The sequence below is a fragment of the Calonectris borealis genome, chromosome 5 (genome assembly GCF_964195595.1).
Source record: "Calonectris borealis chromosome 5, bCalBor7.hap1.2, whole genome shotgun sequence".
Classification (NCBI taxonomy): Eukaryota; Metazoa; Chordata; class Aves; order Procellariiformes; family Procellariidae; genus Calonectris; species Calonectris borealis.
The window spans coordinates 40,862,963-40,880,934 of NC_134316.1; the positions used below are offsets into that span (position 1 = coordinate 40,862,963).

Here is a 17,972-nt window from a genome sequence, read left to right on the forward strand (position 1 = left end):
CCTGGGATTGCTCAGGTCTAACTCTTAACACAGTCCTGAAGGAAAGACATGGATTTGCAGCTGTCTGGATGGGGTAAATACTATTAGGTATGACAAGTATAGCTCTGCCTTCTGCAAAGACCTCTGTGCAGATCAGCACACACGTGCAGAGTGAGATTTGTAAGGGTGAACTGAAAAGCAGTTTCACCCTGGAAAAGGCCCCAGCAACAATTGTTTGGTGGAAGCTACTTTACTGACCATATCACATAAAATCATCTTACTAATCTGCAATATTTTCTCTCTGACTGCCAGCTCTGTAAACCCCCTCTGGGCTATGAAATCAATCCCAGGCTAGTTCCTTTCTTCCCTCACTACTGCAAAATGTGCTGCAAGCTGAATTTCAGTCCATGGCAGCTCCTATACAATCCCTCAGCTCATCAGAGAGTCTTCACAGACACAAGTGATTGGCCCTTAATAAATATTTCTGCTGATACCTGGATTAGGATCCAATTTCCCTATCCTACCAGCTGCATTGGCTTTTCAGGGCTGTGAAAAAGCTGTAAAGTCTTATTTTTGTCACCAGTCAGTAAGTCTGACTCTGTTTACACACTGAGAACGGATCTGTTGAGTAAGAAGGTACTATTTTTACATAGGCACCTTTCAGAATAGGATGGCAATTTAAGGTCTGTTGCTTGGAGTTTCGCTAGTCTTACAGCCAGCTGTTTCCCTTCAAACGATTCTCTACAGAAACGCAAGGGTTCAGCATTCATGTCATGACCACACGTCAGATATACTTTTTCATGCACTGAACACACAGAGGGAGATTTTTCAAGTCAATGACTTTCAATGGGACTTGGGTTCCTAAATGTCTTTAGTGCCTTTGAAATTGTCCCATGGGATATTCAGCTGACAAACAGACAATCTGTACAGGTGCAGCTGCATTCCTCTCTTACCTCCTTGCAAACTATCCTTCCCAGCTCCTACCACATTCTCCCTGTCCAGCAAAGACACTAAAAAGCTCCTTCTGTAAATCCATCTCTTCGGCCTTCAGCGTCCTTCCTAATGCTCCCACAATTTCAGGGCTAGCCTTGAGGGGGTAGTAAACCCAGCAGCTGCCCCAGAGGCACTAACTTGAGTGCCACGTGCTGGCTGTCGGCACTCCAGCCTGTTGGATTCAGTCATCCACGACTGCCTTCATTCTGCTGATGGGATGCAGCAAAGACTACGAGACTTGACGTGTGAGGCCTGGAAGCCATGGCACAGCAGCCTTGAAGCAGCCAGAGAGAGTAGCCAGAGGGATAGATGGAGAGTCCAGGATTAAAAATAAAATCATGCTATAGGGAAAGGAAGGGGCATGTGCAATTTGGAAAGTCCAGAGCAGTAGTTCTGTCATATTAATGCTGCATTGATGCTGTCAGCCCTTCTCACTCTTTCTCTAAATCCCCAAAGGCCACAATCTGCAGGATCTAGTTTCCTATGCGTGTCCTTCCCCTCTTCTGCCCTCTAAAAATAACCTAACCAACTCCTTCCCAGAAACAAAGTGCTGCCCAGGTTTCACGTCCCCTAATTTCAAATCCTGGGTCCCAATTCCCTACACTGGTTCAGGCTCGCGTTAGAAAAGGGCCGCTTGAAGAGTGGCAAAACACTCGTGACCAGACGCGATTCAGGCTGCAATTCAGGCTTACCAGTTTTCAACAGCTAGGGAATCTGGCCCTAATTTTGAAATCCTAATTTATACCACATTTTGCTTTGGTTATTGATGCCATCAAATAAAAACGAAAATTGCTCAAAGTATTTGGCACTCTTCAGACTTCTCTTTTTTGCACTGAATGAAGCCAGGGCACTAGCAGAGCAGGAGTTAGTTGCAAGAAAAAGGCAAGAGATCCTGCTGCTCCTATACTTAATAGGGGGCCAGTTCTAGGGCAGAAAATAAGACATAAATTCATGCTTCAAAATGAATGGGACATCTAGTACCCTCCAACTCCTTTCCCTACAGTAGCAGAGAAAAAGTAATAGTTATTCTGAAACAGTTTCCTGAAAAGGGGAGTAAAACTTTGCGCATTACAGAAACTTCAGGACTTTGTTTGTGTAGGCCTGGGATATATGAATACAGCAAATTCCCTTCTCCTGAGCAGTATATTGCTTTTAGCTATTCACTCCCTTCCACTCACCCTAACCAGCATGCGCAATTCATGTGAAAGCAACTTATTAGAAAAGAGTTGTTAGCCTGGAATATTAGTTGATCACTACAGTCAAGCTTGTGTGCATGTATCGATTCTAACTCCTGGTTTTGGTTACTGGTTCATACAAATTTTCTGAAACTTACATTTTTCTGGAAAATTTTTTTCCAGGTGGGGGTCTTTGGCTAAGAAAGAAAGAAAGAAAGAAACTGGTTCAGATGATTTTGAGAATAAGGAAGGTGAAATATATACTTATCCAATTATTAAAGTGCTTTGATCTTATATTAAAGGACTTAAGCTCCAAAATAAAGAGGAGCAGAAAACTGAAACAACACAACAACAGAAGAAACCAAAAGAGAGGGTCTGATGCATAAGTACATTGCAAGTATTCAGTGTGGTTTCATGTCTCTCTCTTATTCAAAAGCTATTATATCCTGCTCATTTGGCCTAAAATGTGGCCCTTCTTGCTTGACTCCTACAAACACATCAAAAGGTACTTGTAGAGCTCCTGTGCCCCTGCAGCATCCGCTGGAGCCAAAGAAAGATGAAAATGCTTGAAACTTCTGAGAATTGTGTTCACGTTTATAATAGATGCCTAGCTTAAGGGGCCACAATTGAAAATGTTGATTCCAAGTTTTAAAATGTTGGCCTCATTACTTAACTGGTGCCCTGCTGAAATTGTGAAAAGACATCTTAGGTAAGAGAAGGGACACAGACTCCCCTAAGGATAAAATATTGCCCATTTTAAGCAAATGGAAGATTTGCCATTGGCTCAAGAGGGCCAGTGTCAGCCACAAAGTGCTACCTTGGAGAAAGCTGCAAAACGTATTAACACAGTTCAAGTTACTTTTATTAATTTTTTTTTGGCTGTCATGATTGAATTTGTTGCTTTTCTGTAATTAGTAAATATTGTTTTAAAGTAAGAGCATCGTAATAGCAGGATGTCATCATAATTATTACAGTTTACATTACAATTGTAAATACAACACTATAATAAATTTACCCCAACTTTTTACTCTCAAAATAGTCTTTTTTCTTGGTAATTCACAAAAATAAACTGAAAAAATATTAAAAAAATCTTCGACCATGACAGAAAATTCCCTACATATCTTCGATATGACAGAAAATTCCCTGCAGTGTTATCACCATCATATATCCGTGGATATGCCCTTTTCATATGCAATACACATGACAAATATACACTAGATAGCAGAGGTTTGCTTCCTTCCTTTCCATTTCAGTAAAGTCTCCACCTACCCGTCCTCTAGGCCTGTTCTTTCGTTTTGGAATATCTTCTTCCAAATCCTCTTCCTCATTCACTTCATCTGCATTTTCATCATTTTCTAAAACTCTCTGTGGTTGAACAATAAACAGGAATGGTTAGAAGAAAAGAAGATGACACATACAACCAACTGTTGCTCTTTATCACAGAGTCTGCAGGTTATTAATTTACAGTTGTTTAATGATATAATCCCAAATCAGATCCCAGAACCCCTACTTCTCTCCACTAGAGCAAAATTTGTTTTCCCTTCCACCCTCAGTTCTCCAGGGAGTTCTTATTGAAAAATACCACTGATACCAGTCAACTACGAGAAAAAGGTTCCTAAGAAATAACAGTGGCATTACTGAGCACTGATATCCCAAGACAACACAAGTATTAGTATGCATAACTGCAGGCCCTGCCTGGGAAATTGTTTGCATGATTTTTTTATTTTGGTTTCTTGCACCTTAAATTGTTTTGTTTTCCTCTAATGTTGAGAATGCACTTTAAGAAGACAAAAGTCAGTGTTTTTCTCCTTGGCAGCTCAGAATTTTCTTTGCTTAGCAAAAATAGAGAAAATTCCCCCATATATTCCAGCATGTTTAGTGGATCTAGAAAGTAACATCTTTCAGGGCTTACACCATAGGTACAACTCTGTAATCTGGAAGCAGGGGTCTTGCTGCATGAAAATGCTGAGGAAATAGAGGTCTCATTGAAGTTAATAGGAACAATAGCAATGGCTCCTTCAATTAATTATTTAATAGGAACAATAATTCATCATCTCACATAACTGTGAGATGCCCAGGCCAGGGAATTTCAATCCTTTTATCTTGATCTTTTGAAATGTAACCTCTACAGAATCAAACACAGGCTGGCCGCCCTGAAAACATGAACAAGTCGGACATCGCACGCACAAAGGCAAGACAAACCATCACAACACTAATGTGGAAAGAATTCCTGTTGAAATCCCCTCAACCCTTGGCATGTCTGCTAGAAATACAGAAATGAGCCCCAGCCACTCCTGCTGTTCACGGTGCGGTGTCATTTCATAAGGGACTAATCTGGAATCACTAACCTATCTTTACCATGCCACCATTCATTTAAATTACAACATGCAGCCATGATGCAGATTCAAATCAGTGACTTTAAACTGATGGGGGGGTTCAGTCTTACTGTATTTGTCCCTTCCCTATAATTTCTAGTCAACAGCTATTTGAGAGCCAGCAGAGGGAGAACAGGAGCAAATCACAGTTGCTTTCTCTCCTTCCTACATACCTCAAGCACGAAATTCTCAATTTGTGGAAAAGAATACAACAGAAATTTCACTTTTAAAAAAGCCTGTATTTGGAAGACCAACTATACAAGTTTATTCTTATTTTATCAGCTAAATTTTTAAGACTAATATTGGACAGTGTCCCTTTTAAAAAATACAATCAACTTTTAGAACATGGTAGAGGATCAAGTCTTCATCTGGGTTTTGCTCCTTTTATTCTTAAATCTCAGGAGACTATTCATGAGATCAGACCATCATGAAATACAGTTTCACATAATACTAGAGTACTAAATACTAGAGGGTGTAAAAGTTAAGCAAGTTCCAGTTCTACAAACATAAAATGTTTCTTCAAAATTCATGCAATTGCATACATGAATTGACTTATTCCTAGGAAACTGAAGCACTTGGAAAATGTTATACATGAGGAGACTAATGGTATGTAAGAAAATAAGCAAACTTACTGATACGAGTTTATATTTTCATATCATATTTTCATATTTTCATAAGATATGCTTCATATCTTAAAGTATCTCCAAAAAAAAGAGAAGGCTGCAACCATACCGTATGTGGGAAGGGAAGGAGGTAGTTTACAACAATAATACTACACAAGAGCAGTTAAGAGAAATATTACAAACTGCTTTGTTTAAAATTGCAGCATCAATTTAGGAAAGAGATAATAAGTAACCAAGTATGAATTTGGTGACACTGCCAGGGTAATGATTTTAATTCTTGACAGAAGGAGCATAGCCTTTCTGATGCATGGTCAAAAGGCTATTCTAAGCCTTCTCCCGCAAACGATGGAGACACACATTCAATACCAATTTACTGCAGGGCAAAATCCTCAACCCTGTTAAATACCAACTGTACAGCAGGTCCCAATGACTGCATCTATTAAGCAGGGGCAACCCTTACCCTTTTTAGCAAAGTAACTTTTCTTTTCCTATTCTGTCTTTCTAAAAGTTTCCAGCCCAATGTACTTCAGTGCAGCTAAGCACCAAGTCGTCTTCTCCTGATAGATCCTGGAGTTTGAGAGGGTGGTAAGTGGCTGGGACTGAGGTGGGGATTACAACTGTGTCTATCCCACCTGCTCACTCTCACCACCACTGAGGCTGGGCCCGTTCAAGTTATGGCGCAGAAGAGCATGCAAAGGAACAAAAGAGAGATTTGCATTCTCTTATTTGTCATACGGATAAAAGGCATTGATCATGATTTTGATCTGGTACAGTCTAGCTGCCAGGTGCCGAAGTACACACTGAAAGCTGGCTACTAGTAAAAGTTTCGACAATCATTGTTCTATAGACTGAATCCAGATAAGCTGTGCTTGCATAAGAAACAACAGCAAGACATGCCTTTTGCATCTGTTCTGATGAAACTAGCATCCAGATGACAGGTCACCGCTAGGACAGCTTAGCTGAAAACTTTTTGTATATTTTTGCACCCCCTCCCTGCTCTGCAAAGCCCAGACTTGTGTCTATTCTACTCTCTCTGAAGTTTCTTTCCTTGGACTGCTGCTGGGGATAATTTGGGAGCCCAGATCGCAGAGCAACATCCAAAGGCACTTGTCAATCTCATGATTGACTGCTGCACCATGACTTCTTGTGACCTTGGAAGCAGGTATAAACAGAGCTTTAGGGCTCTCAGCTTAATAGACCCAGGTACACTACTAGGAAGGAAACACAGAGGGGGCCTCATGCCGAGCTTTTCCCCACTCCATGATCACGGGATGCTTCCTCTTTGATGGTGCTCCTTTACCTGTGGACCTGATTTTTCTGCCCTGACATGTGTGAAATTTCTAGCAAACAGACCAGTAGGACTGAACTCCAAGTAATATAGATTTGATGCCCACGCTCTTCTGTTTCATTTGGCATAGGGCTGCCCACTCAAATTTTTACTAGTTTCAGGTATAGATGCATCATCTTGTATCTCAGCCAAAATTACCAAGTTTGACACATTGCCAATGGCTCCTGCTAAAAATCACTACTAGAGACTCATAGCACAACGGTGTTTTAGCATCACCAAAGATTTGCTGCTGCTCCCCCGAGAGAAGCCTGCTTTCCTAGCAATTTAAGATGACTTTATGAAGTGACATGCCCTAATAAAAGAACCCTTTATATTAGCTGAATTCCTTCTGTGACAGACCCACAAATGTGTTTCTACTTTTAATTGTTAAAGGATGAAATGGAATCTTGACAAATAACTTTCAAGCCATAATGCGTGTGAAGAGGCAATATTTCTCATACCTGCGTCACTAATAATAACTGAGATAATTAACATTAGAATATTTTTAACGATTCATTTTGCTTGTGTACTTCCTGAAGCCTTCTCAGTATAAGAAAAAACAGACAAGGCAATAACATGTTTTTGTCTATAGTCAGCAGCTGTGAATCCAACTTCAAATCCATGTCCAAATTCACTTTAAATCTGAGGCACTAAAATTCAGTTTATGGTTGGGACCCATCTCTGCTTGTCAGTTTTATATGTAATCGTCTCTTAGTGCTGCAAAACAAATTCCAACACAGGAGCCATGCAGAACACAGCCAAATGACCGAGATCCTTGTGACAGGAGAAGCGTGCGAGATCCCGAGTTCATTTTGAGCATCACAGTGTAGCACAATGGTTTGATAACATTTTGACAGTAGAATGACACAACTATCAACAGATGCACTGTTCTGCCACAGAAGAAAATCTGCTGGGCTTAGAGACAAATTGTAAAATCCAGCCCTGCTGTCAGGGCATGGGGCTCTCCTTTACCTGGATTTCTTGTATAGTGTCTTCCTCTTTAGTGTCAGGTTTTTTCTCTATTCCCTCTCCTCGCAGCAAGGCTTCCAGAGTTGTACTTTCTGATGTGAACCCATCTTTTTTCAGAGGCAGATCAACTTCTGAAAAACAAAACACATTGACTGTATGTGTCTCCCCCAGACAGCTAACAAGCAGAAAGACAGAGATGACAAGCAGAAGACTGACAGACTTTCAAGCTTGTTTCTATCTTGAAGGAGAGTTCTTCAAGTTCTTTTAACTGCTAAGGATCTCCATACAGGGAACATTTCTATCTTACTGAAAACCTGATATCTTTTCAATGGCTGTGTTTGCTTACAGGAAAAAAAGGCTGGACATATTGTATCAGGAGGAAATAAATGGGGAAAAAATCCTTCTCCATTATGTAAACTCCCTATGTTTCAAATAAAGAACAAAACCAGGGCTTTCTAAGATACTGAAATAACAAATATGAAGATCTGATCTCCTGAAGTAGAAAAGTAGTTTAATGCAATTTAGCATCTGGCACAATTTACACAGCACAGCTACAAGTAGCATTCTCCTACACCAGGGCATGTCCCGCACATGGGGAAGCAGAAAGCTAGTGTGTGGGGCCAATGCTGAGAACTTAAACTGAAAAAACAAAGGGATGCGTCTTGAATTTTCATTTAATATTGACTAGGTAAAATCTTCAGTTTGTTTTAAATGGGCCTACACCAGAGAAGAAACACCAGTCAGGACAGCTATGAGTGCAGAATCCAGCCCATAAAACAGGACGACCGCCAGCCGCTGCAGGAGGAGCCAAAGGCTGCTCAGGGGCAGGCCTGGGGCATGGGACTCCAAGAGACAGCGCAGGGTTGCGAGGAAGCTTGATGCAACTTGCCAGACAAGTGAAAGAACAGAGCCTTACTCCCCTTCCCAACGCTGCCACTAGATTATGCGGCTGTGCAGCAGACAGGCAAATACAGCATGTTACTTTTAGCAAGATGTTAAAATACACCTAGGGAAGAATTCCATTTTCCTTGCAGATCCTGGCCTCTACCCCACTCGCGCAGGAGTTCATTCAGAGCAACCCTATGGCAGGGAGACATCCTGAACCTCTCTTGACCTGACCATGCCAAGGTGTGGATTTCTCAAGTACTCTCTCCCTTCTAAAATGAATTCCTTCCTCTAGGCCAACAGATTTATAAAGTAATAATGTACAGGACCGGCGCTCACAAATCAGCATCTGGTGTCCTTATTTCATAGCTCTGTCCACTTCGCATCTTTTAGGACTGTGTTGTGTTCTCCAGTCTGCCTGAAGCTCCCTGCCTTTCTATCACCATGAGTTGTAAACTCTGCAGGGCAGAAATTCATGTGTTTATAAAGCCCCAAATCACTCCTGCAATCCAAATAATGAACAAACACTTCCACCTGGGACAGTAAAGTATAATCTGTTTCTTGGGGGCAATTGTGTCCCAGGAATATGTTTGTTCTATATATGAAAAACTCTAAGCCAGCAAATGATTCAGGATCCCTGACCAATGCTTCCACAACACGCTTGCTCAAGTCTTCTGAACTGAGAGAGCATTGCTTAGCCAATAACCACAGAAAATCCAGCAAAAATTCCAGCAAAAGCTATTCTATTCATGGAGGGAAAGGCTGTGTACAAACCATGCAGAAAACCCAAACCACTGGGATTTTCAAAGGAAACTCCCAGGACAACCCACACAATGGGATGGGGTCAACAGTGAATTGATCCCCCTTCTCATCACAAGGAGGTCTATTCAATCAGGCCTCTGTTCTTGGCATTAAGCTTTGCACACACACCCATTATGCCACCTTCCCCAACTTCTCCCTTACTTGAGCTATAAAAAAGACAGAGAAGTCAACAGAGGATCATACAGATTTAATTTCCCTGTATGAACTCCTAGTACCTCCCTCTGGATGCTAAATCCAGACATTTCAATAGAAAGAAGGGATTTTAGACTTGATTTATGTGCAAATCCCAACACTTGAATCTAAAGTCACTAAGGAACCTCCGTAATCATCTCTGGCTGTGGGCTTGGCTTGGTTTCAAAGTCCTGTGCTTAGGTGCAAATGGGCATTTGCTTTGTATTTAGAACTTTGTGAGACTGCAAAACCCAAGGGGTCATCATACATTCAGCAAGAGAAGAAGCTTCAAGCAAGCTCAAGGGCATCGGAAACAAACATGTCTTCACTGTGACAAGCTATGCCTGTCCCTGGGTACCGATACACTCAGCAAACGAATGCATTAGAAAAAGGGAATGAGCAAGGAAGGGGTGAGGGATAAGTAAAACGTATATGAAAGTAAAACTACTTCCTGTTTGTTCCAGAGATATTGAACATTAAGTCAGAGGGAAAGGTAGGCTTTAAGGTCAAAAACCAGCAGCTGTCTTTAATAGACATGTTTGTTTTGTGTGGTGCTGCTACTTCCCACCAGCAACACTCCAGGAGACTTTTCATCCAAAACTCTCAGAGCATTTTTTAATTATTAAATTTAACATCCCACTGACAAGGCGGTGTGAGGTAATACTTTTATTTCCAGTTTACTGATGGGGAGATTGAGTCACCAAGAAGTTAAGTTAGTGAGCAGGAAATCCGGTGAAAAGAAGCTCAGGGCAGCTGCCTCCCATCTGCCCGCTAAGCTTATTGCTATTCAACTCCTTCATTTTCGTCTCCACTGGTAACTTCTAGGAGTCCATTTTCATTCCTAAGTAGCTCTAGAAAGTGGTAAATGGCAGACGCTGTCTTTTCTGGAATGTAAAGCTTACAGTATAAAAACCTACAAAGGTCCAAAGACCACCTCTTAGTAATGAATTCAATATTTGTAATTAATCAGTCCTTCCTGGAAGATGGCTAGTCTGTAAAGGATACAGTAATGAAGACAGGAAATTATGTTTCCAAGCCACTTTTTGAATCCTCAGAGATAAAAGTCTCCAAAAATCTAAACGATGGTTCAGTTAACCTAGAGAAATAGTTAAACACTACTAGGGATCATTAAATTAATTTCACTAAATCCCTAATTTTCTCTCTCCTATTTAACTCTCCAGGATTTTCCCACAAAAGCTAGAAAAGTATATTTTTCTCTTATGCTTGTACCCTAAAGAAAACTGAAAAGCCAACTTAATGCCTGAAATGTAGTTTTCATCTGAAAGATCAAGGCTTCCCCCAGACCACAGGCACCGCTGTAGAGAAGCAAGGCGGGGTCCGTTCCACTCACTGTCCTGCTTATGAAGGCACCAGCCAATGTCAGAAGCTTCAAACAAGGCCAGAGAGAGTCTTCTAGGCTTGAGAAATTAAGCCATGACCTCACACTTGCCTCTGTTTGCTTTGATATTTGTTGTGCTATACTGTGCAGTCACATCAGATGCTGTAGAAGAAGGTTCAAGCGTCTGTCAGGAGAGAAATGCAAAGAAAATAATCTACCCTAATACTACATTTCACTCTGATCTCTAACAGGTCAGTCCTAAGGGATAAATGCAGTATCACTTCGAGTTATCCTAAATCTGGCTCTTCTGGAAATGCACAGAATAGCCCAGCCCTTTGAATTCTGATACACTTTCGCCCTCGATGTTTTCCCACCTAAGTGAGTTCAACAGTTAAACCATGGTTTGAAAGAAAGAGTGCTTCACTTTATTGCTTGTCCCCGTGTTCTTGCTATGAGATGGGGAAAATAGAAGTTCCTGACCAAACTTTTTTGTCATTTATTTTTATTCCTCTCCTTTCGAGGATAACCAGTCACAATTTTTTCTGTTACTTTGCTGTGGGAAGTTTTCCATACGGCTTTGTCCTGTCAGACCTCTCTAAACTTCCTCTTATTATTTAATAATCTTCCTAAGATGGACCAATACTGCACCTGATATTTTCAGATGAAGCCACGTCCCCCATTTAAACAAATGCATTACAATATTCTTTATATTTCCCCGCAGGCAATGTCCTGCAGTGTCCAAGCTGCATACTAAGCAGAATTAGGAACCTTGTAACAGGAACAAGAACTTCCCGTAAGTAATTCTTTCAACATACAGCAACAAATTAAAATGTCCATCCCGTCACCCGTTCACCAGGCACATTCAGATTTCCCCAGGGAGGCCCGCAGAGACCTCCCTGGCCACGATGGCTCTAAATAACTTTGTACTATGTGCAAATCTTTGTAGTTTACAAGGTACTCCCTCTCTCCAGCTTGTTCGTTACTACATCACACAACACTGGACCAAACACCAAACCTTGATGCACCAGCCATTAGCCTTTTCCTATAATGAAAGTTCTTTGTTTCATTTTGTTCTTTGTTTCACCTTTTGTTCTAAACGTTTTGATCCAAGACAATGCTTTGTTTCTCTTTGGAGGCCTATTACATACCAAAGGTCTTCAGAAAGTCTAAGTAAATTGTCAACCCCTTTATCTATTAGTCCTTTACATATCATGTAAAGATTTTTAAGAAAGCAGTGAGACGTGCTTTTCCTTGGTCAAAAAAAAAAAAAAGTCAGTTAGAACCTCCTATATCATCATCTGCCAGGTGCTTTACTGCTTATACCTAATTACTGTTTCAATCAATTTCTCAAATGTTCATGTAGAATTTATGGGTCTTTAAATCCTTGAATCACATCCAAATCCTTTTTAAATATAGGTAATAACATTTGCTACCCACTAATTGTTCTAAATTCTTTTTATTGTAGCTCCTAGTTTGTATCACAAGCTCTTCTTCAGACATTGCAATTTCAGAGAACATAATCTTTATTACAAGTAATAACTACTAGTAAAAGCACTATAACTAAAAGCTTACTCTTTTATATAAAAATTCTAAAAAGGTTTGTAGATAAATTTCCTTTTGATTAGTATTGCAAATGCAATAGCACCTGGTTAGGGTAGGAGATTCAGGAAATAGTCAGAACCATACAAAATGGAAGTGTCAAATCAACAAAAATCAATAATGAAAAATAAAAAGTTATTTGAGTATTCTTCCTGTTTTAATAAACCACAGTATTATTAGTGTCACAACTAAATATCGTGCATATATTATAATTCAAATATGTGTGTGTGCAAATAATTAAAATTTATGTTTCTTAACTTGGCAGAGTCCCTTTCATAGTGATTAAATTAGCATGGTTATTTCTGCTTACCAGCTCAGTGCAGCAACCTCTATTTACCGAGGTCCTCAGACTGCGGTGTAGAATCTGAACAAGCACCCGTGCCAGCATCATTCCTATATCTGTTTTCTATTGAACTGCTGCCTCCAAAAGAAGCACATTTTCACAAATCCTACAAAATGGTGGGCTTTCTCAAGTTTTGATTCACCAAAATAGCTGCAAATTCCTGTCCTTAAATATGCTACGTTTGGTTTACAACGCATTGGGAGCTAAGCAACTTTTCTGTGTCTCTTTGAAACATAAATTAAAAACAACCACCCCTTTTTCTATACAGTGCAATGTATTTGTTTTACAATGGATCATTTCCATCTCCACAGTAGCAGCTGCCACCCAAGCCATCATCTCTGTGCACTCGTAAGCAGCTCCATTTCCAGTTCTAATTGGGAACAGAGATACTTATTGGGTGAGTTCCAGCATGATCTATCACGCCAGAGACAGCTACTATGCAAACCAAAGCAATCCGGCTTCCAAAAACCCTCTTAGACAAACACTGACTTTGCACATAGATTCTTGCGTTTTTGTTTCTTGGTGCTGGTTTTTTGGAACATAAAAAGTGCCAGAGGAAACTATATATTAAGAGTCCATGAAGTGCTGTTTAAGATGGATAAATCCAAGGATATTACCTTAACAACCACTACCTCTTTAAAATCATATAGGTGGTCTAAAAAAGCCACCTAATTCACAGCAAACAGAACTACTGCTGAGCAAATGCAGCCACTAAGCTCATTAAGAGGATGTGGCAGGATGTGTCTGAAAGTGCAGTGCAGTGGCTCAGCAAGCAATTAAATCCCATGACAGTTTAAAATGAGAATCTATCAGTGTCACAAGAGTGTGAAGCCTCAGCATCTCTGCTGTTCCCACCCCCAGCGTTTTATTTATGATGGCGTATTGGGAACATGGAAAGTCAAAAAGATTATAATGAAATATGCCATATAAAAACCAGATTAAGCCTGCTCTTCTTTGGGGAAATATGCAGAGAGAGAAGCTGTCTGTTAGCTGTCGAGTTTGCAAAAGATACCATCTTTTGGGATGGTGCTCTCTGCCAGCAGACAGAGTGCCCCAGGGGAAATGGTGGTGAAAAACCCAGACAAGCAGCATCCATCCATCCATCATACGCGCATCTCCACATCTCCAAGGCGCAAATATAGCGTTAGAGTGCAAAGGGTGGGGGCAGGGGGGATGGAATCCCTTAAGAAAGAAAGAGGAGACAATGCCTTACGTGAATAGCTGGATTTTGTAGCTTTTCTGTGCATGCACAGCCAGACTCTCCTCAGCTTGTTTGTTTGCTTGCTTGTTACGTTCATGGCCAGTACAGTGATTTGTTACCGTCCTTGGAATGGATGCATTCACCACAGCGGCCAGAACTAGGTATACTAACGTCAGGGCTCTGCAAGCTTTTTTCATAAGCATGTCTCTGCTAGCACAGCGCAGCACGGATCTTCACTCCTCAAGCAGATCTGGATCTTCAAAACCCTTCTTTCACTGCACCGTCTCCTGCTATCCCAGGGGAAGATGCTCACGTTAATGCTGTTATGCTTTAATCCTGACCTTCCAGGGTCCCTGCTATCCCAGCCTGTTCTCCCAACACTACTGCAATTCAGCACCCATCTGTAGGAAACTTGTCAGTGCCAGTTCTACACTTACAATCTTCTCCAACCCTGGTCCACAGGACCTCCTGCCAGCCCAGCCTTGGACCACCCCTGAGACTAGACTACTGATAACACAGACTCACAATGAGTCCGTAAAGCCAAACAAATGCCCCTAGAGACTAGTAAACATCAAATTCATTTTATTTTTAATCCAAGCCAGACGCAATAAAGCCATGGCTGTACTGGAGATTGTAAGGATACTCCAGTAACTTTTTGTCTCCCCTGCCAATTCCACCCTCAAACCTCATGTATATTATTGCACTCTTAAGGTAAACAGTGCCATGGTGAGAACAAGAATCCAGTCAAAGAGATCGATAAACCAGTTTTAGCAGCAAGACTACTTGAAAACAAGAGAGTACTTCTTTCCTCAGAAACAAACCATTTTGTGCAGAGAGAACAGTTCGGAGGACTATCTGCCATTAAGTGAAAGATGCCCTTCAGGCTGGAGTCATGGGATCCTATAAAGCTCCGAAATGAATCTTAGTAAACACTTGTTGCAAATTTTAGGCACTACTGAGGTTTGCTCTAGGGAGCACTGGGAGACTGGAAAATCCCAAGGTCTCCCTAGCACCTCTTCCTGCAAAGCTGCTAGTCTTGTGGTAAGGTTGGGGGGGAGCAGGGGGCAGGCGGAGAAAGTGAAGAGATGGAAGAAGACAGAGGAAGCTATGATATGGGGGGACTGTACACTTTCACTCTTCAGCCTGGGCATAAACTGCAGAAAAATCAGAGGACAACTTTGAATTTTAAGACCAGGATCCAATGGAAAGCTTCTATCAGCCCCTAGCTAAAATACGTCCCAGGAGGCTACAACACAACAGGAGGGAGAAATAAGGCTGCAGAAAACAGCAGAGGCCCTCAAACATAAGGTTAAGCATTGTTTAGTTTAACCCATCATCAAAATGTGGGCTTTACAAGCAGCTGTATTTCTTTGGCAGACTAGAATGCCTCTATAAAATCTCTCAATAAAAAAAACAGCCCTCCTGTTGGTTGTCTCTTGGAAGTTCTTTACAGATTTATTTCTCAGCACAGATATAAATCATCATCACATATAATATACTGTACCTGCTTCTCAAAGACTGCCAAATTACAATATCAGGTTAAATGCTGGATCATGTAACTACCCTCAGGGCTCAAATCATAAAGGAATACCTCCATTCAATAACATTATTCCAGCACTCATTTGTGTTCTGGTCACTCTTGCATTTGTGTTCTAGATGGGCTCACACTATACCAGGACGTTTGCAGCATCAGGCAACACTGTCGGCAATATCAAGGGACAGAGGCTGGGTAACTGCTACAATTTAGAGAAAATTGCTGAGTACAAAGTCTCTTCCTTTGGGCTTTGCATCACCCTAACAGGGCTTCTGGCCTGTTTGGAGTAAGAGAATAACTTGGCCTACCTATCTGCAAGTGGTCATATAGATACGCTCACACAGATGGATGGGCCTTTTGACCCATCAGAAGAACAAGAATCTGATTATTGTCCGGTAACAGGACAGCTATCAGCAAACACCACACAGCTGGGCCAGTCACCCCGACACTGCACACTCTGCAAATGGTAACAGGGAATGGACCTCCACTGCAATCAACCGTACTATTTCCATATGTGATGGCAATGAATAAAACCACTCATACTGAATGCAGACTCATACATAAACCATGCGTAAAACCAGCCATGCTGTAACCTTGCTGCAAATTCTGTGAGATTCTGCATAGCTTCTCCTCTTCCTTATCGAGGACAGTGGAGGGGATACCTTTAGTAACAGATAAATCTCTGTAATGCAGTTATCTCCCAACTGCAGTGCACAAGCATCCCAATTAATTCAGTCCGGGCCTAGCAGAGCCGGCACTAAGCCAGAGCTGATAAACCTGCCAAAGCCAATCTGAGTCCTGCAATGATTCTTGGGAGCCTGCTCTGCCTTTCGTATGCTCTGGACTGAGCGGGGTTGTTTGCCTGGGTGCAGCGCTCAGCTCTGGCTGGCTCCACATGCCCACATGATGCGGCAACTCTATTAATGAGGCCCTTCTAAAACCCAAAGCGCTGGGGAGCAGGTAGAGACACCCAGTCAGCTCTGAAGGCAACAGCAAGGATGCAGCAGGCCTTATTAGAACCGCTCAGCCAGATTACAGGTGTCCCGGTCCTGATCCTGCATCTCTGTCTGCAAAGCTCCCACTCGCGGGAAGACAGTGCTCTGCAACCCGGGCAGGCCTGGGAAGCAGGATAGCCACATTCGCACCGCAGGTGTCTGAAGAAATCAGCCACGCCAAGCAGAGCTGGTTCAGCATCCCTGGCTCAGTAAATACCAAACCTGCATAAACCACTGAAGAACAGAAAGGCCACAGCAAAGTGGCAATGATTTTAGGATGGGATAGGGAACAATCATCCTAGACGCAGGCGTTGGCATCGCTGCTGTCTCACCATGTGACCTTGGGCCAAACTCTAACAAAGGTACCCTCTGCTTTTCCATCATCTGTCAAATGGAGATAGTCTTCATCTATCCTCTGGGGTTTGGTAGGGCTTGTTTAATATTCATAGGCATTCAGGCATTCAAATAAAATGCACCAAAAATGCAAGGTGTGTTCATACAGGTTCTCACAAAGCCAGGTTTAAACAGATATTTTTTCCAGCCAAGAAAAACATTGAAAAAGCAAGGCTATTTCCACAGATACCAGATTTCAGTGGCCAATTCACAAATTCCAAAGAATGAGGATAATATTTACTCATATCGTAAGATGCATCTGACAGATGAAGCTATATAATTGAAAAATGTTATAAGAAAGAAGGCTTGTAATAGAAAAATGGCATGAGATGCTAGTAGGTATCCTTTCAGAAATGGGAAAGAACAAAGCAAATCATCTAGTGAGATGCTCAGATCTCTTGCCACAAAAAGGCAAGAAATTCCAAGAGGCCTATAAAGCATTTAGACAAAAAGGTGAACTCTAGAATTAATAACAGAATGGTAAACAGGAAGATTAATGGCACCAGAGAAAATGCAGATGGTGAAGCCCAGCCTGCAGGCTCAGCAAGACTCTAAATAGGGAGGGGGAAAAGGCAAGGTGTAAACAAGGTGACCTTCAAAGCCACGGGAATGCCTGCCAACAGGCCAGCCAGAGGGCATCCCGAGACACAGATGTGCCATCTGGGGTAGGCTGTCTCATGACAACACGAACAAGATCTGTCTTTTTCAAAATTTGCAGGGAGGCAAAATGGGTAACGGCAGAAAATATGACCATTCATTCAAAAGGGGCGCAATTAAATGCGCAGGTTGGAAAAGGATGCTATCTATTCTGTAAATACGAAAGAACTCCCTGAATATCCTCACTCAGAAAGGTCTTGTGCCCACTTGTAAAGTCTGTGCATGCAAGGTGTGGGGCAGGAGAAACTGGTTTTCACTAAACAAGTGTTTTCCTTGAGGGTTTATGCTTTAGGTTTAGAGGGAAAAAAAAACCAAAAAAAAAACAACAAACCTTAGCAGAAACTGCAAAGCAGCCCTTTAAACCCATGACGGTATAAATTTTCCCCATCTTGGCATAAGTCTGTTCACTCCAGATGGCACATTTGGGTTGAAAGCAGGTAAAGATTCCTCAGACACATCTCTGTGTCCAAAATCTGCTTTTACAGAGTTCCCTTGCTCCGTCTCAGTGCTTAGTTGGGTCTTGAATCTCTTAATAAGCTTTGTGTATGCCTGGGAGACCTCAGTTCTTTGCCTACAGTAAAAAGTGGGAGAG

The 17,972-nt window shown here is 41.6% G+C and overlaps 1 protein-coding gene across 4 annotated transcripts in view; it reads right to left on the reverse strand.

The window, feature by feature from the left end:
* The window catches only part of DPF3 (double PHD fingers 3), a 153,950-nt gene that overhangs the window by 55,668 nt on the left and 80,310 nt on the right, over positions 1-17,972 (reverse strand). For 2 of the 4 annotated variants that reach the window (XR_012673931.1, XM_075151983.1), the window contains exons 4-6: positions 7,445-7,572; positions 3,417-3,512; positions 2,306-2,344 (exon numbers count right to left, since the gene is read on the reverse strand). Coding sequence is in view for 2 of the 4 variants with exons in the window: in XM_075151983.1 (XP_075008084.1) it covers positions 2,306-2,344; positions 3,417-3,512; positions 7,445-7,572 (263 nt within the window). In the remaining 2 variants the exon portion in view is untranslated. The remainder of the gene's footprint in view (positions 1-2,305; positions 2,345-3,416; positions 3,513-7,444; positions 7,573-17,972) is intronic. The other 2 variants (XR_012673932.1, XM_075151985.1) reach the window with 1 other exon arrangement.